Genomic DNA, 26,747 nt, shown 5'->3' on the forward strand with positions numbered 1-26,747 from the left:
AGGATCTTATCTTTTTCCTTAAGTGTGTTGTCTGACTAAGACAAAGTCAGAGTGTACTACCTTAGTTGTTATAACTAAGCTCTGAAACTATTTTGTGAGACTCTAAATAGGAGCAAGATTTACACCATGTCCTGTTTTATATATATATATATATATATATATATGTGAATAAGCTCAATACAGAATGTGATACATTATTTTTTTTTAGAACAGATTGTTTTTCATTTAAATGTCTGATTGAGCTTATAGGAGCATACAGTATATAGCGTATATTACTCTACCATCATTTTCTATGTGTATTTTATATGCTGGAGTGTCTCATTCTTCCTTTCTTTACTGTTCATCTAATGCTGCTGTAACACAGCAGTTTCCCAGTCTGGGATCATTAAAGTACATTTAATTACAGTTCAGAATAAAATTATATTTTGATATTTTTATTGTTTTTTTTGTGACTTGATATGAATAGAAGTGATTGTTTAAATCAACATGTGCCATCATTTCATATCAAATGCTGACTCCTGAATCAAATCAATAATAAATTGTAGAAGAGTTTAATATTCATACAGCAAACCCAGGTATTTGTGAAAAGGTGATGAACAAATTCCCTTTATGTGGGTTCTGGTGGCATTTTATGATATAGCAATCTATCACTTTTTAAACCACTGATGCACCTTGGTGTCATTTTACATCAATAGCAGACATTCTGATATAAAATACCACCTGCAGATGCCGCATCTTTACAGTGTTTAAACATTAACAAGCGGTAAGGACTTCTAAAGAGGTTGGAGGGGGAGTGAAGGATGGTTATACGATGGAAAGGTACCTGTGTCCGACCACATGGTTTTCACTCTCTACCTTTCATTTGTCCATTGTTAAGTTTTGCTTTCAGTTGCAGTTTATTTAACTGTAGGTATTACTTTGTTAACAGACATTAATGATTTAGAATATTTGGCTAAGTATAAACATCTTAAACACTTGCCTAGAATTTTACACTGCTTGGTTAGGTTTAGACATTTAAAGTACTTGCTTGGCTTAATGGACTAAAACCAGGTTATCCGTTGAAAATCTTCAGGCTTGGAAAAAACATAATTTAAATACAATATTTTATTAAACATATACATATTCAAGGTTTCTGATGCACCTGACAAAATTTAGGTCCAGTAGGAATAATAGTTAACCCTAAAAGAAAGCATCAAACAGCCTCTGTGTGATCATGATGTTCGTGCTCAGTGCTATGTTGCTGATATTTGTTTGTCTAAACTGTTCATATATTATGAAGAGTAAAGTCATGACTGTACAAAGTTAACTGGCCAAGATTGTAGAGAAAACACTAATGAAACTTGTCATTTCCCTCACAGCAACGCTATTTTGTTATCAGTGTAGTTTAAATGTTTGCAGAGCTGTGCTTAGTCACATGTGATCATCCTGAGTAAACAATAGTTTATTGACCTTTTGTTATTAAAAATGTTTTCTAATCATTATTTTATTATTATTTTTAAGACCTCATGTATTAGATGTCCCTGCGTGGAGAACACGCGTCACTAAAATGATCATTCTTATTGATTTTCGGAACTTACTGATTGAGAACATTGATAAACGTTGCAATAAATGATTTGATATGATTTTGATTCTGAATCTAATGTGGGTATGTAAACAGACACGAGTCACAACGTCAGACCTGGACCAAACACAGACGCGCGAGACCACGTTGTGCGCGTTTAAAACTGCGAGCCACATCACAACTTGTTGCTCGTGCCTCAGCATCATTTCAGTGGCACGAGGAAAGGAGCGGGTGTTCAGTCCTCAGTCCCACAGATCAGAACAAGCCTGGAAAGGGGAAAAATAAATTAAAATGAGAGCGGTGTGTGTTTGGTTCACAGTGTATTCCTGGATGAGCAGCTCGCACTGGATAGCAGCGGGACAGAGACTTAACGACTCCACACTTCTGGGAGAGAAGCTATTTCCTTACACGGAGGGTTTGTTAAATGTTTCGGGACAGTTGGGGAATCGGACCTCGGGGCTTTTCCTCCTGGACTTTGACGAGGGTCTGCTGGAGGACTGGCGCTCTCTGGCCAATAAGAAGAGCAGCGGGAAGGAGTCGCAGGACAGCGGCATCAAGGCGCTGCTGGTGGCCGCCTACTCTCTGATCATCGTGATCTCTCTGTTTGGAAACACGCTCGTGTGCCACGTAGTGGTCAAAAACAAGCGCACCCAGTCCTCCACCAGTTTATTTATTTTAAATCTGGCGGTGGCTGATATCTTCATCACGGTCCTGAATACACCTTTTACCCTGGTGAGATAAACTTTACTACAGCTGAGAGGCTACTCTCTCTCTCTCTCTCTCTCTCTCTCTCTCTCTCTCTCTCTCTCTCTCTCTCTCTCTGTGTGTGTGCTGTTGCTTTTCTGTCAGACTGGTCCCGCACGTTTCAAATAAGCGACCTTATCAAACTTTTGTTTATCTACATGTGGAATAAATTACAAGTTCAGACGAGACTTATGTTTGCCTGTCAAAACAAACGAAACAAAACAAAACCCGACAACTATAAATTCCTGTAAGGATAATAAAAAAAAAAGCTTATGAGGGTACATTACAGTGTATCTTGGATGTGCTTTGAATGGATAAACCAAAAGATGGCGCCAGTAATGCAATCCTAAACCCTATTTCTTTTCTTGTGGATGCGTTTGAGTGTGTGTGTAGTAATGAACTGATTAATTAAAACTTGTGTCTCTAAGTCCCATGAAATAAATTGGTAAAACGTCTTTTGATTAAAAGAACATTTAATCTTCTGTGGCTAATTAAGTTGTCTTAATGGCAGAATATAAAATTGTTGAATGAGCTGAGGTTGAAAATTGGACAGCTGCTCATGACCTATAACTGTGTGTATGTGTGTGTGTTGTCAGGTACGCTTTGTGAACAGCACATGGGTGTTTGGGAGGACAATGTGTCACATCAGTCGCTTTGTGCAGTACTGCTCCCTGCATGTCTCCACTCTCACCCTCACTGCTATCGCACTGGACCGGCGACAGGTTTGTTTAATCAGAGGATGAGTAATCATCTCACAACCCTCTCCCCTCATCTCTCACCTGGCTCCTTTCCTTCTCTCCTTGCATAGTTAGGGTTAGGACAAAAGAAAAAAAATGATGAAACAATGATATCTCTTAAAATGAAATGCATATTTACACCATCAGTTCATTGTTTAATGATTTCTGTCAGATGGACGTTACACATAGAGGAAACTTCACGTCACAATATCACCCTTCTCTTGTAAGTACGAGGTGCAAAACATACTATCACAATAATACATGAGTACCTTGTCCCTCCTCTGGCACGCTTCTTAAGATGCATTTCAGAAACTGAGACATCTGTCAAGATGGAGCACTGAGATGCATTTTCAGAAGAGAGAGAAAATGAGGTAAAATAAAAAAAGGAATCTGAAGTGTCCTTTCAGGGACCTGCAGAGCACATTTAAGAGCTTTGAGATGAAAGCTGCTATTAGTTTCAGTCAATTTTGTTTGAGATCATCTTAATAAATGGATAGTGGGGACACTCTCTTGACAATTACAAAAGAACAAAATGTTTTATAAAAATTCTGATCAACAGACCCTGCAACATTTTCATTTGGGTTATTTTCATACTTACAATCCCACTTCCATAAAAGGGTGCTGTGTGAAATGTAAATAAAAACAGAATGCTGTGATTTGCAAATGTCATAAACCCATATGCTCTAATAGAATATAAACAAGATATCAGATGTTAATCAAAAGTTTTCCATTTCATGGAAAATATGTCCTAAAGAAAAAATGGACCATCCAGCTTGTTATCAGTGGACAGTTCAAAGTCCTGCATCTCTGATAGTGTGAGCAGCTCCGTCAATGCTGAAAGTACATAGAGCTTTTAGAGTAACACGTGTTCCCATCCAGACAACGTCTCTTTCAGGGAAGGCCTTGCAGATTTCAGCAAGACAATGCTAAACCACAAACTTCATCTATCACAGAAGCATGTCTTTGCAGGAGAAGAGTCTGTGTGGTGAACTGGCCTGCCTGAAATCCAGACCTTTCACCAGTTAAACAATTTGGAGCATCATGATGCAAAAAATCTTGCAACAAAGACCCGGAACTGTTGAGCAACTAGAATCCAGCATTAGAAAATAATGAGAGAAGATTCCTCTCCTAAAACTCCAGCAACTCATCTCCTCATTTCTCAGACTTTTACACACAGATGTTAAAAGAAGATAAAATGCTACACAATGGTAAAATCACCCTGTTACTACTTTTTTGTGATAACCTAATATTATCCATGAAACTGTAAAATGTCTCTCTTCCCACCTCTGATATGATCTGTTTTTGTTTGTACTTTGTGTGGAAATCATACAAAGTATGGAAATTATTGTATTAGAAAATTATTATCCATTTTTTTCCAAGTATACATTAATAACAGTAGTCATTGCGCTCTTAAAAGCTACACAAATACACAGAAAATGAGTTATTTAGACTAATATAAGTATATACTTTTATTGATAACATGGTGCCTGCAGAATATAATGTTTATTCACCAAGTGCAGTCCCTTCAAACAATTTGAATAAAATCTGTTCTATTATTTTGTAGTGCAGATAATTCAAATTCAACCAGGTTTACAAAGAACTGAGAAAAATTACATTTCAAATGCCACCAAACTAAACAGAAACCAGCTGCACTGAATAATTCATCATTTCATGCCACAGAGTCAAATTTTTTTTCCCACAAACCCCTTTAAATGCACTAAAAATGAACCATGTGAAGGTGGGGTTATTTTCCTTTGACCTTTTGTTTTAGATTAGAAAATCATTGTTGCACTGATGTAAATGTGGTGTGCTTTGGATGTCTGTATGCTAATTATATCTAATATATCTAATGAAGAAATTAAATGGATAGCCAAATCAAAGATCAAATAAATAAAATAAAGTAGAATATAAGCAACAACTTCTGCTTGTCATCTGTTATCTCAGCTTAAAAACAACAGCATCATGTCACACAAGAATAGGCTGTGCTACTAACAGATGGCCAAATTATTACAGTAAATATCCTTAAAATGATAAATAGGCTACATTATTTAGGCTCAGAGAAGTATTTATTATTTAAAATGGTAATTATTTAACAGTTGCATCTTGAGATAAAGTCTGTGAGTTGGTGATTAAAGACAGCAGCTTTATCATCAACAGGTTACTATCTGTCTGTCTTTCAGCTCACCCTTCAGTTAGTTGCCGACCCGTGACGTACGGCAGCTGAGCTTTGCTTTGGTCTAAATGTGTTGATTTTTACTGAGAATCTTCTAACTCTAAAATGGGTCGTGAAGAATTCTTTGAATTTCTTTGATCTGAAATTTTAAATTTCAGATCAGGATTCCCACAAAATAGAACAACTTTAGCTGTAAAGCAACATAAGAGCAATAAAATATTACAGACAGAAATCTTTTTAAAGTTTAACTACAAGTAGGTATAACTAAATAAAGCTGTAAAATAAAAAAAGCTGTCTGAAAAGCCTCTAAAAATGCTGTTCAGAGTTGAAACGAGGATATTTTTTATTTGATCTGTTCGCCTCATTCTCAAACCTACATCTCTGAACTGTGAGCAGAATTGTAAACACCACCCAGTGTTGACTGGCATTGATTTTTTTATTTGTTCGACCACCCTTCTCACCAGAAAATATGCAAATTGTGGAACTGTCCATGTCTGTGATTTGTCAGCATCGCTCATGTGAAAAAACAGGAATCACAAAACCTGAATATGTAAATATATCTAAATGCTATAATCATTTCAATTTCCATTATTGTCTAAGCATGTATTGTAAAACACACGCCTCTAACCATGTATATTAACTAGTAATGCAAAATTATAATTATCCAGTGCAGTTCTTTAAATCATTAAGAACTGTTTTTTTTTTAAATTAAATTAGCTTTTATAAATTGTCATAACCCTAACCCTGCAGACAAGATCTGTTAGGCTCACTTACTACAATATTTCAATTCTAAATGAACTAATATTAAAATAGACTTTTAGAAAATGTTAAATTTACAATTATCTAATAGTGGGGAAAGTTCAGTGTGGGTCTTTCCCTGAGGTACGCAGCTGTCTTTCCCAGCCTGGGTCTCTCATGATTTTCCCTGTTAGCAATAGCAGAACTTGACCCCGCGCAGTGTATTGTCTGCCCTTACCAGATGGCCTCTCGCAGACATACCATCATCCTGGGCCACCCTTCTAGAGTCCAGTGGATAGCACAGTCCAGACACTTGACAACTGCACTCCCAGCAGTCTGCTAGTAGGGCTCAGTGGACTTGACCTTAGGGTGCGAGAGCATGGCAGCAGGTCTGCGACGCCCCCAGGTCCCCTCTCATAACCTCGTTGTGTTTGGTGGATTTCCCCTAGTCTGTCTGTCAGTCTGCTCATTTCTCCCCCCTATTCAGATGGAAGCAATGTGAGGAAGGAAAAGGGAGCAGTGAGTAATTTGGGGGGAAACAAAGGCGTGTTGGTCATACTGAGATAAGTGGTAGTAGTTAAAATGCAGAATTTGGAATATAACAGTGGCTAGTGACAATTATTGAGTCTGGAATGGAATACTACAACAATTTAGGTATGTTAGTACTAATACAAGTATGTCTTGCTTTGTCATGAGATTAAATTGGTTACACAGTTTTACAACAACTTGTTGAAATATAGAAAGTGGCCACAGCCCTGCTAACATGGCCATATAGTCGTGAATTCTTTATAATCACTATAATGAGGAGTAAACTCAGTGGACTAACACCTTTTTGTGTGTTTTTATGTCCTTGCAAGCATGTGAAAAGAATTAAGATGTATTTTTATAGTATTTTTACAGCTTTATTGAAAGCTTTTATTTGCTTGAATTCTTTTGTGGTGCCTGAACATAACAATAAAACTATAAAGCCAGATTTATGCTCGCGCAATGTCTGAGTGCAGTCGTTAACAGCGTAGCTGACGCTGGTGAGTTTGCTTTTGCACTCGAGCGTAGGGGGTACACATATGCTGTGTCCGAATGTGCACCCTGCTCCCTACACAGTGCCCTATATAGGGGTCACGCCATTTTGTAGGGTGTCCGAATGTCCAGAGAGAAAAAATGTAGGGCACTCAAAATTACCCACAATGCATCTTGAAAAGTAGTGAGCATCGATGGTCACTAGACGGGTCAATATAGACGGGTCAATATAGACCACAATGCATTGTGGGCAGAAGCTCAACATGGGGCATGGAGGCGAAAAAACATTTTTATAGAATAGATATGCAACAAAGAATAAAATACAACATAAGAAATAAAAATAAAAATATTTACACACAACTTTGGCTTGGATTTGGAATGACATCTTGAAGCGTGTTGTGGTTGCCGTGGTGACAGCTGGTAGTCTTTTGGCGATTCGGACACAAAGCTCCCTATTTTTTCCTCGCCGCAAACCACGTAACTGAGTTCACTATTTAGTGTGCTATATAGTGCAGCCCTATGTAGTGAATGGGGGGTTAGGGAGCAGGGTGAACTTTCAGACACAGCCATAGTTGTGTGAATGCTATCAAGCATTCACACAATAGTTTTGGTGTTGTGTTGCAGTTTCTCCTCCTAATCTGAAGGTGGCAGCAGGGGTGCTATCGGCCGGTAAACTCACCAAGTCGGAGTTCTTTTGATGGTTTACTTCAGTTCGGTAGGTATTTTCTGTTTTAAAACAACAATGGAGTCTAGTATGGTTCAGTGTCTTTTTTAGCTTGTGGAAGATAACGAAGAAATAATTCAATCAGCCTCTCATCTTGATCCACTGGCTATTGTTTTTTAAAATGGTGGTTACCACACAAATGCAGCGAGAAGATCCAGATATCCGGCAACACGTGATCCCAAACTGACCACTCACAAGGGAGTACCTCCTCGCAATCATCTGCGTAGCAGGGGTGCTCGTCAGGTCTGGAAGAGGTGCGTGTCGAGCCTCTGCGGACCTATGCCGAGCCTACGGCGGTTACGCCGATGCCGCGTGACCATAAATCCTCCTTAAGGCAGCCTGCCATCAACTGCTCCTCATAGTAGGGCTGGGCGATATGAATGAAATCTTATATCTTGATATTTTTTACCTGAATCACGATATACGATATATATCTCGATATATTTTTTTTTGTCAAGTAACCAAAAAGCAGTTCTAATTTACAGCCTTTAGTGCCAAATATACTTTTATTAAGGATCAGCAGCACACGTGCATTGAAACTGCTGACTGAAATTACAGTACCTTTATATTAAATTAAATGCTCCTAAAATAAAATAAATTAAATTTACTTTTCAATGACCATAACAAAAATACAGCTGTGCAAAATGCAAAAGAAAAGATGCTTTTAACTCAAAACAAGCTATCTCGAAATAAACGATATTGCTTCCTTCTATATTTTGCTGATAAAGTCTCGATATATTTGAAAATCTCAATATATTGCCCAGCCCTACCTCATAGCTGTGTTTACAGATACTAAATCACATTTTATTAGGTGATATAGTATTGAATGACTCAGTACAGGATTTATAAACTATGCTCAGATGCTTAAATGCTGTGTTTCAAAATTCTTTATTGGTGTCATGTATAAAGGTCATGTTGTGAAAATTCCCTTTAAGACAACAATTTTGGACATCTACACTAAAAATTGAACTAATATTGTGAATCTGATTTTGCTTTGCTGCTAATTTAGTGACACAGTACAGTGATTCATCAATGTTACCTCCAGAGAATAGTGTATCATTGTACTTCTAAAAGTGTATGTACACATTTATTTTCTATTAGTCATGCAGAGATTTTTATTATATCACAGGGCTTCATAAGAATTTCTCCTCCATGTTAGTAATTGTGCATTGAAAGCATAGAAACCTCATTTAGATTTAAGGTTAGGTTGTTCAGCACAAGCACAAATTTGCATGCATTTATTCAGGTTTGTAGAAATATGAGCTGCTGTTATTGTGCTCAGACTCTGGACTTATTAAAAAACACTATGTGTTATCATGAACCCAAAATAACAGGGTTTATTAAGCTGATTTTTCTTAATTGAAGGAAAATGCCTCAAGGAAGTGATTTGACTGCAAAGCTTTGATTTATCCTGAGAAGACTTCACCACAGATATACAGACTAACAGAAAGGATAGCCAGTCCCTTTATTAGGATTCATTGTTATTGTCCTGTCATGTTTCTTAAGGCAAAAATTTCCCTTCTGCCTCAAAGACATGCTAGTTAAAATGATGCAGGCCTCTCTGTGGAGCCAACTATTAGGACTCCCCTCAGTAAGTATTTGGACTTCACCAAGACAACTTGGTGAAGTCCAAAGTGATCATCAAAATGAAGAAGGAAATGGGATTTAAGTGACTTTGTATGTGGCATGGTTGTTGGTGCCAGAAAGGATGGCCTTAGTATTTTAAAAACTACATTTACCTAGTGCAACCATCCCTAGGGTTTACAGACAATGGTCGAAAAAAGAGAAAATATCCTGTGAGGGGCAGTTGTCTGGACAAAATACCTTTATTAACATCAGAGGAAAATAGGCAGACTGGTTGGAGATGATAGAAAGGTAACTTATGCTGGCCTTATATCAGAAGACTTTGAAAAGATTTGGAAAAGACTCTTGGATCAGCTCACACCTGCTCACATCTAAAGACAAGTGTTTAGAGTTTTTAGCTTTTTTTTCGTGGTATGTTGGACAGTTGATATCAAACAGGAAGGGCTGATCTGCCACAAGCTCCACCATCCACTCCTCTTTCTGGACGGTCCAACTTTTACGTTTCATCACCAATTCTTGTTTGTCTTTTTTCCTTTTGTCTGTTTTTGTTGTTATGACTGTAAGGATCCTGTTTTTGCTTTTGCCAGAGCTTGTCTATTGGTTGTTGATTGTGTTATGTCACTGGATAACCATAATTACCTCAGTGTAACAGTGCACTATATTGTTGAGCAGTGGGAGATTCATTCACATGCTCTAACAGTAATGAAAACAGAAGAGAGATTTTGCTGTGCGGAACATTTTTTCAGTGTTGCACAGCAGTGGAATCCTTCACATAAAGTCAGCACACTCAGCACAGACAGTACTAGAAATATGATTGCTGCTGCAAAACATCTGCCTTTTGAACATGTCCCCTGCATTGCGCACACTCTGCAGTGAGTGTGTTTGACAATGTTCTGGCCATATGCATAAAAATATGCAAAAAAGGGCCACTTCAAACACAGTCCAGCAAAGGCTGCAGAATTACAACGACAACAAATTGAACATGGACAAAAAATGAGTCTCTTATACAAAACATTCCAACCAGGTGGAATTCGACCCTAGACATAATAAAAAGTGTCCGCAGAAATGAACAGCCACTGAGGGATGTCCTCACCACACACAACACCAAGATTACCATGCCAACCACAGCTGAAATGGAGAAACTTCAGGTTGGAAGCGCCACTGGAACCCTACAGGTATATTTTATTTACATCATATATTTTTCACTGGCCTGTCTGAGTATGTTTGAGAGCGAAATAGCCTCTGTATGCGTGTAAAAAGCATGAATAAGGAGATTTTTGTGTGTGTGTGTATATAATTCAATGAATGCAAAACATTTTGACTGACATGGGTTTGATGTTTTTTTTTCTGTTGTAGACATGTGACTGAACATGCTCTGTGGTTCTGCCTGCTTTTTGCCATCTTTTATGTTGGAAAGCTCAGGTGATGACCCTGCCTACGAAGTCAAATTCAAATCTAGATTCAGAAAAGATCTGGAGATGCACAAGAAAAATGCAGCCTTGGACCAAGATTCAAGGACCTCAAGTGTATACCCATAGCTGAGAGAGATGAAGTGCCACCAGCTGAGCTTGTTGCACAGCAACCTGTGGAAGAAACAACATCACATCCACCAAAGAAAAAGTTAATCCTATTGACTGCTTCATCAGAGTCTGATTCTGAACAGGAGGAAGACTTAGTTAAGAACAGTTTGTGTCAATACAGAGGAGAGCCCTCCATCAGTACAGAAGCCTGCCTGTTAGAGTGGTGGTACAAATATGCAGGCTCAAACAGCAGACTGGCCTCTATTACACAGAGGTACTTGGCCATACCTGCAACATTCGTACCCTGCTCAAGGTTGTTTTCTGTTTTTGGTCATATTGTACAAAAGAAGAGGGTTTCTTTGACTGAAAATGTAAATGACCTCGTGTGTCTCAGCAACTGGCTTGGTGCAGAAGAGTAAGAAAATATAAAGTTAGAGAAATGGATTAATGCAGTTGATTTTGTCATTGTGTAACTACTCAGCCTGCATCACAGAAAGTGGTTTTCTTCTTTTTTTATCTTTTTGACTGAGATTCTCTAAAGTAAATCCAATGAAAACATAGACATAGACTAAAAAGTCCCATTCAAAGTAAATCCCAGCTGTGTAGATTTCTTTTTTCTTTTTGTGCTCAACCAATTCACCTCACTCTAACAGGGACACTTGGTCCTCAACATGGGCTGTTTATGCTGTTCTTTGAAGATTTCTGCTGGTACTTGTTCAAGAAAACAGAAAACTGATTGATGCTTCCTGTTGCTCAGAAGTTGCCTGTTATACAGGTCTGATTGTGGCTCTGGACCTGAGGCAAACTTTTAAGGTTTTTACAACAAACTACCTTTTCAAAAAAAGTTTGCAATACACTACTTTTGAATTTATTGTTGTTGCATTTTGCGATATATATATATATATATATATATATATATATATATATATATATATATATATAGCAGATGTCTGCACTTTCTGAGTGCTTCTAGTTTCTAATGAAAACATCTCCCACTAGAATCTGGAACTGACAGCTTATTAGACCATTTTTATATATGAACAAACTATTAAACACTAAATTCACTAATGAGAATACTGAAAGATATGGAGTGGAAAGACTGCCTCAAGGCATTCATATATTATTCATGAGGAGAAACAGAAACACTATGATGTGAATGCCTAAAGGTACCCTTTCTGGCCTAAAGGGAAAGAAGAATGTCAACTTTTTTTTTGCCAAACTATAATTACGCTGCTGAAGTTCCCCTTGTCCAGTACATTCTAATACGCAACCCCAATGAATCCATTATCATCCTTACCTAACCTACATTGATGACCAACTACACTGTTGTCATTGGGTTTAATTAGTCGTTACCACACTTTTTCTACAGTGCCCCCTTTTCATTGACAAAAATAATGTCAAGCCCCCCCAGTCCCACTTTCATATGTGCCCCAATGTTTACAAAGAAACATACAAAAAATGTGCTACAAAGTAGTTTTTATAGTACATAACAGTCTAATTATAGTTAAATCCTTGTCAGTAGCTGCGTTTTCATTACCCCTAGAGTTGTGCAAAACCTAAATATTTCAATAAAAAACACCAACATTTTGAAAAAACTCAAATATCGCTAAAAAGTTTTTACAGTTTTTTTGTAGTGTAATGGAAACACTATTTTCGCATTTACATGTTACCTGATGTGATGTAGAGTCACGAGACCAGTTCATTTCAAGTAAAGATGGTGCAGTGTATATGGACGGAGGAGGAGAATTCTTTTTACAAATAATTAAAGAGACAATATAACCATGTTTTACAAAGAATAACTAATCTCCTTTCTCCTCAAAGTGGAGTATCGCAGGATGAGATTTTACAAAAATAACGGCTTATGCACTAAACACCGTTCACCGGAAACACCTGCAAATCACAACTGTACTTAGTCGAAGTTTCAGAAATATTGCTTTTATTTTGTAATAAACTGTAATAGAATTGCAGCTAGTTAGGAAATAATCAGTTTCTCTGCTGTAGTGTGAGGCAGTTAAACCAGGAACCTGCAAATTACTTCAGGTGAGTTGAGCTTTCGATAACACTGATGCTGCTTTGGTAAAACAACTCTGCTATATATTATAGTTGAGTCATTTATTTTGAAAGTAATAAACCAGATTTTCTCTGTGTTCAGGATCAGAAGTCCCAAAGTGACGTTCTAACTTGTTTGGCTTCATACTGTCAGATGCTGATATTTTGAGACATACACACACTGTGGTCTGTCTGATCTACCACTGACCATTACCATTACTTTGCCATTACCTGGTCAAGCCCAGGGCAAGATACACCTTGTTATGTTAGGTCTGTTTTTTTTTTTTTTTTTTTTTTTGTAGTTGATATGTATATTTTTAATTCATCATCATTTCCCCATTGGTACTTTTACAAATTTGTCCATGTTTTGATAGCAGTGCAAAAACTAATAGTTTTATTTATACCTAGCTGCACCCTATAACTCTGCCCCCACCCCCAAGAGGGCCTGCCCCCCATTCTGGGAACCATTGGGTTAACGGTTTTATCCTGTTATACCTGAAAACCTGCACAATTCTTAATGGTCGGGACCCAAGTGCATACAGAGCCAAAAGAGTAGCTAGTCAGTCCCTTTTGTTCAGATTTTAGTATCAAAAAGCAACACCGACCTCTATCTGCAGTTTCCTGGAGAACAAAAGCTTGACAGAAATAACACTGCTATAAATCCAAATCCCTCATCTTCAGCTGCAAAGATTCAAAGATGGCAGATGGTGTACATTTTTATCTTTAGCTTTTTTATCTTTTGACCTCTCATCCTTTGGAAATGATAAGGGATTAAAAAAAGAAAGTAAAGATAAAAGTGAATCCCAAAGTGTTCAACTGGCATTGAGTCCAACCTCAAATGACTGTGTGAAAATTAACATGTTCTCCTGGACAAATGTGGCAACAGCTTACTTTTTCTTTAAAGAAACATGTTTACTGACTGTAAAATGTCACATGGAGGCTCTGATTCAGGTAGTTGCAAAAGAGATGTGAAGACAGCTGGTATCTCAGTGCTGATCTGATGTCTGTGGTCCTTTCAAAATGAATATAAATAATTAATTTTGTCATGGAGACTTGTCTTTATTTGAATGGTTCCAACAGTGTGCAGAACACTTTGTAATGTCATCACTTTATGTTGTCACTTAACCCCCTGGGACGCAGTAGTATATATATGCTCTATAGTATAGTACACAGTAGTAGTATACTCCTCAGCTCTCAGAGCACTGAAGGTAGAAAGGCTACTACTGGCAATGGGATTTAGTGGGTGTTTTTGTTGGTTTTTATAGCATAAAAAACCCAAACATCTCAACATACTACTTTTGATGCTTATATATTCATATATGCACCGTATATATAGGAGGGAGCTGTAGCTCAGGAGGAAGAGAAGTCGTCTTCCCTCCACGTTGCCTCCCGATGTGCCTGTTGGGATATAAGTGTGTGTGTGAATGGGTGAATGTGACAGGTAGTGTAAAGCGCTTTCAGTGGTCAAGCTGACTGGAAAAGCGTTATATGAGTACAAGCCCATTTACCAAATGGACAATCCTACAAAACAAGAAAAATATTACTGTCTGTGTAAACCACTTCACCAAACCCCTGTTACTACCTGGTATCTTAGTAAATTTCATTCAAATGAATCAGGTTGCTCAAAAAAGGCCCTAAACACTGCAGCTACTTTTCAATATTATGTACAGGAACTGTGTGACAGTCACACACAAAAACCAACTCCAGTAAACTGTCTGCACATTAAGTCACCCAGCTTCACTTCTGTCAACCATCACAGTGCAACAAATGTGAATTGTCACAAGAGCACTTAAAAGCATTTTTGATCCCACCCACCAGGCTCACCAACCATTTCAGCTACTCATGCACATTCATTAAAAAACGTTTTTTCTCAGTACAGATATTTAACCCCTGGAATGTTCATCATGTATCACTGCCTTGTATATAACAAGATTTGTAATGCTGTAATTTGTGAATGATGAACATTTTGTTAGATGTGGCTGTGTTTTTATGAACTGTACTTTCACCAACTACATTGAAACCAAATTCCACATGCTGGCAGTGTGGTTAGTACAGTGAATTGAACTGTAATGTGTGATGCATAATCAAAGATCAGTTGGTGTATGCTAATCATATGCAAATGCACAGAGGTGATGATCATGCAGCAGAAAGGATTTATTTAAAGAAAAGAGCTGGAAATACTGGTTGTCCTTTAGACTGCTAATTTACCCGAATGAATTACTCTGGCTTTGCTAAAATAAATGAACTAAAAGAAAAAAAAAGAACACATTACCCCAAATAGACTGCTTGAGTGGTTAGATGTAAGAGAGGAAAGATACACTTAATGTACCTGCATAGAATGAACATTTAAAACACATTTAACTAGAGCAGTAGGTGGTATACTTACCCTGAATCATTTCTCAGTTAATATAGATCAGCTGGGGTCTTTATATTAATTGTTCTGATAATAAATGTGACCCATGCTACTATGGTGAAAATAACTGTCATTTTGTTATTTATGAGCCTAAGCAACACAATGGCTGCTTTGTTTGAAGTACTCATTTCAGAAAGGTGCAGCAAAAAACAACCTGTTTTTGAATGTAGGAAAAAAAAGACAAGAACTGGCTACATTCTTTGGAAGAAATCCGCTCATACACACCCCTATTCACATTAAGGACACTGCTGTGGAGATAATATATGCACTTCCTTTGAGTGCACAGGTGCTGTCAACCTGCACACCCAAAATGTCATAAGGCAAGGCAAGTTTATTTGTACAGTACATTTAAGAAACGATTAAGTGTCACCACAGTGCTTCTGTCTATACACCTAAAAACCACCGACCAGGCCAGAAATCTGGGTGTACTGATGGACTCAGACCTTAACTTTGAAAAACGCATTAAGGGAATTCTAAAATCAGCCTACTATCACCTTAAGAATATATCAAGGGTAAAAGATCTGAAGTCTCAGCAGGACCTGGCAAAAACTAGTCCATGCTTTCATCTTTAGTCGGTGTGATGGCCGCCTAGGCACCCACACACAGAGCCCGGTCTGGTAACCTTTTTCTTCATTTCAGTTAATATATTTGTAATATTTACCATTTTTTTATATTTCACATTTTTTTTAGCAAGTTTGGCAGGGTGGTTATCTAATTGGGTGCACACTTTTAGTTGACTCATTCTTGTCACCTTGTTAATTTGGTTTATTTTCAGTTGATATGCATTTTCTTTGAGTTACTAGTTCCTGGGGAAGTTGCTGTGTGGGAGGCCCAAGCCTGCTAAGAGTCCCAGCTGAGGTGGATCTACTTTGAGGCTGCAGTCTAATTGGAGTCATCCATCTCACAAAAAGAGGGAGAGGGGTTTAGATTTTCTATTGTTTTGTATTACTTTGTTTGTTCTTTATGTAGAAGTATGATTATTTAGATTTCTGTTTCCCTAAGGAGTTATGAATCTAAATTGTTTAAGTTCTGTTGTGAATTAGTTAGTTTATTAAGTTAGCTGAAGATGGTTATGTTATGTATTTCCCTCTTGTGTCAAAATGGTCTGATCAGCCAGTGTATATAATTTCCCTTGTGTGTCAGTTTGTTAGGTCAGTTAGTTTTCAGTTCCTAATGTGGATGTTCTGTTTATTTGACCTCTTTTATGGGCCCAGAACTTTTACTTAGGAATTTGTTTTTTTGTTGTTTTTTTGTAAAATTAAATGTCAAAAGACTTTTTCTTTAAAAACCTCCTGTGCTCTCTTCATCCTTGGCCTCAGTCCCTCACAGTCGGCTTGATTATTGTAACGGTGTTTTTACAGGTCTACCTAAAAATCAATTAGACACCTGCAGCTTATTCAGAACTCTGCTGCTCGAGTCCTCACTAAGACCAAGAAAGTGGACCACATCAGTCCAGCTCTGAGGTCTTTACACTGGCTGCCTGTTCATCAAAGAATAGACTTTAAAGTTCTGCTGCTGGTCTATTAAGCTCTGAATTGTTTAGGACCAACATCCATCAGTGACCTCTTGACCCAGTATAAACCTGCCAGAACCCTCAGGTCATCTGGATCCAGTTTCTTATCAGTTCCCAGAGTCAGAACCAGACATGGAGAAGCTGTATTCAGCTTCTATGCTCCACATGTCTGGAACGAACTCCCTGAAAGCCTCAGATCAGTTGAAACACTCAGTTTATTTAAATCCTGGTTAAAGACCCACCTGTTCTCTGCTGCATTTCAGTAGTTCTTACTAGGAGTGCAGATCTGCAGCTGGTTCTTTTATGATGAAATCTTAACTTTATTTCTTTATCTGAGCTTTTTCTTTCTGTTTTTATGTAATCAATTTTATCTGTTTTAATCTTTGTTTTTCTAATACACTTGTATTTTTTTTCTTCTGTACCCCGCTGTAATGTTTTAATGTTTTATGTTAAGCACTCTGAATTGTCTTGTACATGAAATGTGCAATACAAATAATTGCCTTACCAAATGTACAAGACAATTCAAAATGTATTACATAAAACATTGAAAGCATTACAGCGGTGTGCAGAAAAATAATTAAAACAAACTTTTAAAAGAAATAAAATAACTTTAAGCCAAAAGCTAAAGTAAATAAGATAAAATGCAAGAAATAAAAGATACAGCAAAGAATTTACAGCTTCTTTGATAAAAGGTGGCAAATAGAATAGTTTTTAACCCTGATTTAAAACAGCTCAGAGTTTCAGCAGATCTGATCAGAATTTGTTCCACATGTGAGGAGCATAAAAACTAAACGCTGCCTCTTCATGAAATAACATGAATGAAGCTCACCAGCACCTCCATTTTCTGGCAGCAGTAAGCTCATCTTAGTCCATCAGTCTTCACTACTCTTTGCATATACAAAGTAGAGAATGAGGTAACCAGCAACATCCCACTGTGGTATAAAAGCAGCAGTGCTTCAGACAGAAGAGCACTCAAGAGTGTGGTGAGGCAAGCTAAGAGGGAAATTACAGTCTCACCACCACCTGTACGGGACCTGGCCCAATAATGCTGCCTGTCCATGATATAGGGAATCATCCAGAATTTTACCTGCCCCTGTTGTGGAGGGTTCTCTCTTCTGCCTACTGTCAGGAATAACCAAAACCCCCAAACTGTGACAGTTTATTACAGTTTTTATCTTGACAAAACAAACCTTTACTGTCTGCATTGACAGGACAATAGTGGAAATTGTGACATCATATAAGTATCACGTATACAGTACATGTAGCTTAACCACCTGCTGCCTTTAACGCTGCTGATTTAAACTCTGTTCTTTTTGTAAATACCAATGTACACTGCCTGGCACCCAAAAAAGTCACCACCTGGATTTAGCTAAGCAAACATGTACGAGCCTCCTATTGGATAGACCAGTGTTTCTCAATCCTGGTCCTCAGGGACCACTGCCCTGCATGTTTTAGTTCTTTCCAACTCCAGCACACCTGATTCAGATTAACTGAACTGCTTGTCAAGTTCTTTGCAAGCCTGCTAACGAGCCATCCATTTGAGTCAGGTGCGTTAAAGATGGACATCTCTAAAACATGCAGGGCATTGGTCCCCGAGGACCAGGATTGAGAAACACTGGGATGGACAATTATCTTTCAGCTGGCAACAAGTTATTTAACCCCAACTGATGCAATGAGTAGCTTCCATTTTTTTTAATCAACCATGTCCAAAGATGGATCCCGTGGTGGAAAAGATGACAAAGACACATCTGCCTGATTCCAGCCTTGCTGAAGCAGGCCCTGATCCTCCTCTATGTTTAAAAGTTAGTGTGGGACACTGTGGCTGCTAGGCGTTGGGGAAAGCTGGAAATTGGACTCAGAGAAGATGACATCCCTCCAGTCTTCTACAGTCCCATTCCTGTGGTCTTTTTCAAACCTCAGTCTGAGGTCTTTACTTCTGATCGATTAAAGTGAGTTGTGCATGTCTCCAGTCCTTCCTGTAGGACCTGTTTCCCACCATTCTTGCTGGGCATTTCACCCCAGTCTCAGTTTGCCACTGTGTTTGATGGTCACTTGATGTCAGCTGATGGTTCTTGAGTGATGAGTTTACAGTCATCCCTTTCAGTTCAAAGTTGTTTTTGCAGTCTGACAGCTTGGTGTCCTTGGTGGTCAAAGACCAAGTGCAAAAAGGGTAAAAGTTACATCCATTACAGTGACAGTTGCATTAGCTCTAATCATTGTATTTCTTTAATCATAACCACGTGATACCACAGGGTACAGTCAACCAGAACATGACAACATTTTTTGTCATTATGTATTGCGTCAATGTGTAACCATGGCAACTGGCCATAGCAAACCTTTTGTTGAGTTTTATTGATCTCAATCTCACATCACATGAAGGCACATGGCTAAACATGTGCTGCAGGGTTCAGTGCCATCTAGCTCATCTCCTTCCTCCTTATGCAGATGCTGCGGTTTGGGAAGCACTAGACTTGAGATAATGTTTTCGCCATGATGGAAACACTTCTATAAGTCATATTTCTCTCGTGGTAGGAGCAGTATTTACAGGATAGGATGCCATTATGAGTTGATTTTGAGTATGAACAAACAACATAGAATACTTTATAGAATAGAATTTATATAGCACTTTTTAAAGAAAAATAAATAACTAAATACCTCACAATAAAACGTAATAACAGAAAACAATATTAAGATGACAGACGTGTAAAGACAGTAGAAACGACAAACACAAAAAGATCTCATTTAAACCCTATTTTACTGGAAGCAAGTGTAAAATAAAAGCTTTCACCTACTTTTTTATAAAACAAAACACCCAATGAATTGTAAAAAAAAAACAAAAACAAAACAAAAAACAAAAAAACAAAGGAGCCTTTTTCAAAGTCAGAACTATTCAATTTTCTAAAAGGGCTGTTGCAAAGGCATCAAACTCTGATGAAAGTGGTCCTTCCTAAGACTGCCACAGGAAAAAAGATCAAGAATTCCCTCTGCTGCAGAGGAAAAGCTCATTATGGTTTTCAGAGTTACAAGCAGAAATTGCTAATTAACAGCTAGTGTACTTTGACTGCCTTTTTGTGCCCCTTAGCTGTTCAGCATACATCATGTCAATCAGGCCTTCGTGGTTAAATAACTGCAAATAATCCTTTGCTGGGAGACAACAATAAAAGAAGAAGAACTGGGCTGATAAACAAATAATGGGCAATGTGTAAACTGGTCTGAAAAGTCAACATATATAACTAGAAGTCAGACTGCTGCAGCATCTGTGAAAATGTCTGTGGAGCAGTGTAGGTGAATGAGTTCGTAATATTTTTACATATAAAATAAAAGAAAGGTAGTCTGACTGCATGATGAGGCTTTGTTGATGGCACTATAGCTTTTTGTAGCAAGGTCGTCTAAGCTCCTGAATCTGTGAGAGCTACTGGAGTAGGGATAGTGCAGAGCCAAACAAGTTGCTACAGCCACACATCCTTATTAGTCATTTGTTCATGCCCATAAATAGAAACCTTAAAGGCTTCATCAACTAGAAATAAGAACATGGATATTTGTATCATGTAGTCATCACCTTGCAGAACTCATGCTGCTTTTGTTATACATACTAAAGATCACGTATTTTTCAAATGTAAGTAGGCTACAAGTTGTTATTCCCGGCATGAACAACCTTTGGGATCAATTTTAGAGGTAGAACAAACTTGCTGAACCAGACATGGCTTGTGAAATACGAACCCCAGCTAAGATGATTTGGACTGAATTGGATGGCACAAACAGAAAAACAGACACTAGTTGTTCACCATATCAAAGCTATTTAAACTTTGGAAGAAAATTAAAATCTCAGCTTAGAATCTGCTGCGGCTTGTTAAGATCATAAAGAGATTGCTAAACTTTTATCATGAAATTATAAAATAATGTGTACTGACATTGACTAAACCACCACATTGTACCCACATTACAGAAAAAGTTTAAAAATGGCTTCATTTAATCAGCAGCTCCTTAAAGCTTTTTAGAACACTACAATGAAGGTGATAAACAGATATTTCTATTACAATATCAAGAGCAATGATGTCATAACATTGCCATGCAGGCGCCTGGAAAAAAGAAAATGTGCCATAAACTGGTCAATGACCAAATTCTACCTTTAAAATCTATTTGACTATGGTTTGGCTGCACATGTTTGAAGGGTCAAGTGAGACATTTGCATCAGTACCAGAGTAAACAGTAGGAGTGGGTCCCCACTGCCAGTTGGCAGAATGAGTTTGCACACCATTTATACACAATCACAAATATAGCATTGTAAGCTACATGTATGGCCACCATCACTGATTGAAAGGTATGCAAATACTAAATGTCTAAAAACCAGCACTGATATGCATAATCAAATCTAATTTCTAGAAGCCATTTGGATTTGTAAGAGGAAGGACTACAGCATATAAACCAGCAGAGCATCGATAACGTACAATGGCAGCTCAACTTGGCACTCACCTGGTGGGACATCATAGGACAATGCTTGCACAGTTAATAGAAGTAGAAAAAAACAACACAGTCATGGATATCCATCCATCCATCCATCCATCCATCCATCCATCCATCCATCCATCCATCCATCCAATCACTACCACTTATCCAGGCTGTGAGGGCAGTAGCCTAGGAGAGGCCCAGATTTCCTTCTCCCTGGCTACTTTTCAAGTTTGCTCAAGTAAATACTGAGACATTCTCAGGCCAGTAGAGTGACGAGTTCCTCCAGTGTATTCTGGGTTTTACCGTGGCCCTCCTGCCAGTGGGAAGTGCCCAGGAAAACGTCCCCATGGAGGAGTATGGGAGGCATCCTAACCAGATGGCTGAGCCATCTCATTGGGCTCCTCTCAATGTTTAGATGCAGCTGCTCTATTCTTAGCCCCTCCTGGATGACTGAGCTTCTCATCTTATCTGTAGGGAAGACCCCAGCCACCCTGAAGATGAAGCTCATTTTGGCCGCTGGTATTCACAATCTCATTTTTCTGATCACTACCCCTAGTTCATGACCATTTGTTGAGGGTTGGTTGGAGCGTAGTTCTAAGAGCTTTGCCTTTCGGCTTTTGCCTTCTTCACCAAGACAGAGTGAAGTAGAGTCGGCATCATTGCAGACACTGCACCAATCCTGTTAATATCCTGCTCCGCTCTTCCCTAACTTATGAATAAGACCCAGAGATACTTGAATGTCTCGGGGCAGAATCTCATTTCCACTCCGAAGAGGACACTCCACCCTTTTCCAGTTTATTAAAATGACAATAAATCATTATGATGAAAAGACTTAGAGTCACAGGTACTGAAGACATACAACTTAGCCACAACTTGACAAGATCAAAGGTTCACACAGTACAAACAACTTTGTTGAAGTTATGAAAAAAGACACAGTTATGATCAGGCAAACATTGTTGACTTCAATAAAACAGACTTTGTAATAGTGTAGAAAAACACACAACTTGTGTTGGAAACACAAATGCATTACTTTTACTGTCCTTGAATCGTCCTTTACTGTACCCTTTGTACACAGATATACAAATATTTGAGCCAATATCAGTTACTTACACTTTAATGCAATAAAACAAATGCTCTAATAAGACAACACAGTGAGCCCTTTTTAACTGAACAGAATCTTGACTGTTGGTACCTCAAAAGTTTTTTACAATAACATATGCACATATTAATGCAAGGCAGTAACGAGGGTAATGTTCTAATTAATCCATAAATCCCATCCTCTAAAGCTGAGAGTTGTGTGTCTTTAAAAACTAGAGGGTGAGTTAAAATCATACAAGATGTGTTTGCATTATAAAATATAATATCTCTGCTGAAGGGAAAGAACTATACAACAGAAGGCCAGGAAATTTATCATGCCATAAAAATGCCATTCAAACAAATATTTCATCTCAGGATTTTTTATTTTTTTGCAGAAAGAACAGTAACAAAACTAAATTTGATACCAAATTCCTTGAAAGGAACAAGAAGCCTCTATTTTTTTCTATTTGGCAGCTGCCTTACTCGCGTTGTGTAACACTTCTGCTCATCACTAAATCACTAAACATTTCCAGAGAGATTTCTGTTATGACATTCAGTCTCTCTCTGAACCCAAGTAAAGGCTATTTCTGTTGCAGCATGGACAACAATAATAAAAACCCTTTTTTAATAAGGTGTGCTGTTTCCTCCTGGTTGCGGTTTTAAATGTTTTCTTGCTTCAGTCTTTGCCTTTGCTTTACAAACTGACTTGGGTTATTTTTTTTCCCTCAGTGCAGTGTAGATGCTTCATATTGATGTAGTGTCTGCAAAGGTGTTTGTGTTTGCAATGGATTTGACCTGTGTTTGATTTTTTTTTTCCTCAGGTGATTTTACATCCTCTGAGACCACGCATGACTCCTGCACAAGGTGGTGTTTGGGTGGCTGTTATTTGGATAATGGCGAGCTGTTTCTCCCTCCCACATGCGATCTACCAAAAACTCCTGACTTTCACATACAGGTAAACTGATGGACAGTTAGGAGAGGTACTGTTTTAATGAGGTTAGCAACAGTCAGATCTCCTCCTCTGCTCCTCAAGAATCGTGCTTGACTTGATAACTTGAATATAAACAGTATTTTGTTGCTAATAGTATTTTTTCCCTCACAAAACAGATTTCAAATAGTGACATGACATTATAGAGGGTGAAACTGTGAATGTTCAGACTTTTGCAGCATGAGGAATGTAGAGGTCAGGGACTTGAAAGTAGGGAGATCAGAAGAAATCAATCAATAAGTAAAAAACAAAAATCTGTTATTCTTTCACAACCTGTTCACAATTCAAGACTTTGAATTTCACTGAACAATGCCTTTGAAAATGAAAAAAAAAAGTCTTAAAATATCTGTGTAATAGACAATCAAGCAGGATATATTCTAGGCTGTGGCTATTTTCTGTTTGACACATAATTAATTGTTAATCCCTTGCTTGTACACCTGCCTTAACAGCTAAGATGACGATGGCCAGAATGTCAAATTTCCGGTGACTCACAAACTAATGAATGACGTCTCTAAGGCAACATTTTTTATGAATGTTATAAATGTTAATGCTATTAAATAACAGTGACACGAATGTGCAACAAAACCTACTTAGACAATATTTGGTTCATAAATATCAGTCACATAACCATTTTCTTTGTACATTTGTATTAACCGGTTATTTTCAAAATTTGTATTTTAACCTTTTAAAACCTGAGGTTCCTTTATTGAGAACAGATGGACAAACTGCCAAATTGTGCCAAAAAGGCCATGTTGGAGACCTCACCTGGACCGTCTGTACTAAAACCTCTAATTTTGATGTGCTTGACTTAATCAGTCTTGGCATTTGCAGAGACAATTTTCCAGTATTGTACTATAATTTGTTATTGGTTTGGAGCTACAGCTGCATCATTCCAAAGGCATATTCATAATCATCCTGAAGGTGTTTTTTCCCTGTTTTTTAGGCCAACATGAAACCTTTTTTGTGTTATGTGCCATTTTCATTCACTCTTCACTAGTAGAACTTATACCGAGGTCATTCAGGGAGATCCCTGCAATTTTCCCACACAATCCCCTGCATCCCATGAAAGCTTGTCAAAGAGCCTGGAAGAACTATCACTCAAGATCACTTTTAAAGAAAGTCTGGTTCTGTGGAAGCAAAATACTAAGAAATGAAGAGAGACTTTTGCACAGTGTTGTATATACATTTCAAGCTTATAGTGGCTTTGAATTCATATCAGTAGAAAAGACATTTTCTCATGATTAGTCTCTGAATTAGATTGTCAGGCATTTAGAAAAATAGTAACACAGCTAATGTTTAGCTTGCTTAAGTGTTGCTGGTGCAGTCTTTGGCATTAGACCCCTCTGAATACTAAATAATTAGTGCAAATGGAGCTTTAAGGCAAAGAAATCCCCAACATGAAACTTTATCGGCTGTTTTCTTACCTCAAATAAAGCTTTAATAAATTCACCCATCTACATTCTCATGCAACAGTTATGCTGAGATATATGCTTTATAAACAAATCATGGAATCATGCTGTATAGTAACAGTCTATCCCTTTGTCATGTTAACTGTGTCTGCTGTTACTATGGCAACAGTTGAGCTGTGGTGTACTTACTAACCTCTGTGCAGGTTCATCATCAAGACATTTTTCTTAAGTAAGATTGTCTAAGGGTTCTAAGACATAATTTAATTTGGAGTTGATGGCTATGCTCAATTCCTATAACACACACACGCAAATAATAAAACCAGCATTTAGAATGAATAATCGATTCATCTCTATCATTAGAGACTATTTTTACTCTGTTTTCTTCTTGAGTAAATTCCCTAATAACACTTTTTCTAATTGTAAGTACTTCAGGGAGCACAAGAAAAAACAACTGTTGATATATTTTAATGGACATGTGATAATTAAGCATTTAGCAATCAATGAATGGTTTGCATTCCTCCATGGCTGGTCTAGAGTGGAAAATAAAACACAATGAAGGAGGTGGATAATATGATTCAGATATTTCTAGCCCATCATTTGTCATTTAGTATCTCACAAACTCTTTTCTTCTACCACATCAAGCCCTTTGTTATTTTTCTTAGTAATTCAGTAATAATTAAAAGCTAATTATTTATCTCTTATTTGTTCCCTACGTGTTCAACAGCTCAAATGATGATGTGCTGTCAGTGTTAGGTGTGATGTTTTTATTTTTCATTCCCACTGAATCTGAGTCATTCATCATCTTCATGAGTACAGAATGTATTTACCTTAAATTTACTGTTGACAATTCATTTATATATGTCAGCCTAAAAATAAATAAATCTCAAAACCTTTGCACCCCAAAGCTGCTTAAACTAAAAGGGTTGTTCTCTTTATTACGATTATCTACTCTCACCCTAATCTGTCTTCCTTTCTCATCTTTCCTGTAATAACTTCATCAGCAAGGAAAAGGAGAGAAGCCTGTGTGTCCCAGACTTCCCAGAGCCATCAGATCTCTACTGGCAGTATATTGATCTCCTAACATTTATACTACTTTATATGCTGCCACTCCTCATCATCACCATCTCCTACACCACAGTGGCCCGTCGGCTGTGGCGCCACAACGCCATTGGTGACACGACAACAGCTCAGCATGCCACTCAAAGGAGGAAGCGCAGACGAACGTTGGCCATGCTGCTCCTGGTTGTTGGAGTGTTTGCTGTCTGCTGGTTCCCACTCAACTGCTACGTGGTGCTTCTTTCCAGCCAAGCCATCCACTCCTCCAATGCTCTGTATTTCTGCTTTCACTGGCTGGCGATGAGCTCCACCTGTTACAACCCTTTCATCTACTGCTGTCTGAATCCCACCTTCCGCCAGGAGCTGCGACTCCTCCTTGACAGGTGCAGGTGGAGACGGAGGGCAGCGGTTGGGTTGGAGCCAGACCATCGCCCTGCAGTCGCCGGTGCTCCCTGTCACAGAGCCGCCTGGCCTGACAACCACCAGTCATCTAGGCCACGCCAGGCTTTGGCCCAGGGCCAGGACTCATTACAGCAGAGTCACGCCTCATCAAGTCATTCCCACAACCTGAAAGATGCTCATGTGCTCTACACTGCAAGGCCGGCGCTAACAGGGAGGACCCACATCCTCTCAGTCGAGCCAATTGTGGCAGTGAGATGACTGGATGCAGTTCTAAATGGAAGACATTAGTTTGTAGGATTTAAAAACAGAAATCTGGACATCTCAGAGGTTTGGCTGGGCCAACACAGGACACTGATAGTAACAGGGGAAGAGGAAAGCACTTTTTCTAAGACTTCAAGGAAATTACAAGATTATTTCTCCATTAGACGTTAGTAAAATGGCTTTGCCACAGTTATTTCTGCATTTTTTCACACTGCTTTTTACACTTTTATTTCCTCTGTACTTTTAAGGTGCATTGCACATCAAGAACTGAATCTCCGGGTATTAAAAAACTGATAAATCATTCTCACTTTGAATCCATTCAGCAGCGCTTT

General features: G+C 38.2%; 1 protein-coding gene across 1 annotated transcript; it reads left to right on the forward strand.

Annotated features, from left to right (window-relative positions):
* Positions 1–1,852: 1,852 nt before the first annotated feature.
* gpr83 (G protein-coupled receptor 83) lies at positions 1,853–26,747 on the forward strand. The gene is made up of 4 exons (XM_041983615.1): positions 1,853–2,293; positions 2,902–3,027; positions 23,121–23,254; positions 25,698–26,747. Exons 1-4 carry the CDS (start codon positions 1,853–1,855, stop codon positions 26,410–26,412), a joined length of 1,416 nt encoding a protein of 471 aa, XP_041839549.1. The 3' UTR covers positions 26,413–26,747.

Source organism: Melanotaenia boesemani, chromosome 4, assembly GCF_017639745.1.
Source record: "Melanotaenia boesemani isolate fMelBoe1 chromosome 4, fMelBoe1.pri, whole genome shotgun sequence".
Taxonomy (NCBI): Eukaryota; Metazoa; Chordata; class Actinopteri; order Atheriniformes; family Melanotaeniidae; genus Melanotaenia; species Melanotaenia boesemani.

Bases quoted from the DNA above. Each gene is read 5' to 3' on its own strand.
- gpr83 (XM_041983615.1), top strand. From the start codon at position 1,853: ATGAGAGCGGTGTGTGTTTGGTTCACAGTGTATTCCTGGATGAGCAGC. The intron at 2,294-2,901 runs GTGAGATAAACT...GTGTGTTGTCAG, and splicing joins TGAATACACCTTTTACCCTG to GTACGCTTTGTGAACAGCAC. The intron at 23,255-25,697 runs GTAAACTGATGG...TAACTTCATCAG, and splicing joins CTCCTGACTTTCACATACAG to CAAGGAAAAGGAGAGAAGCC.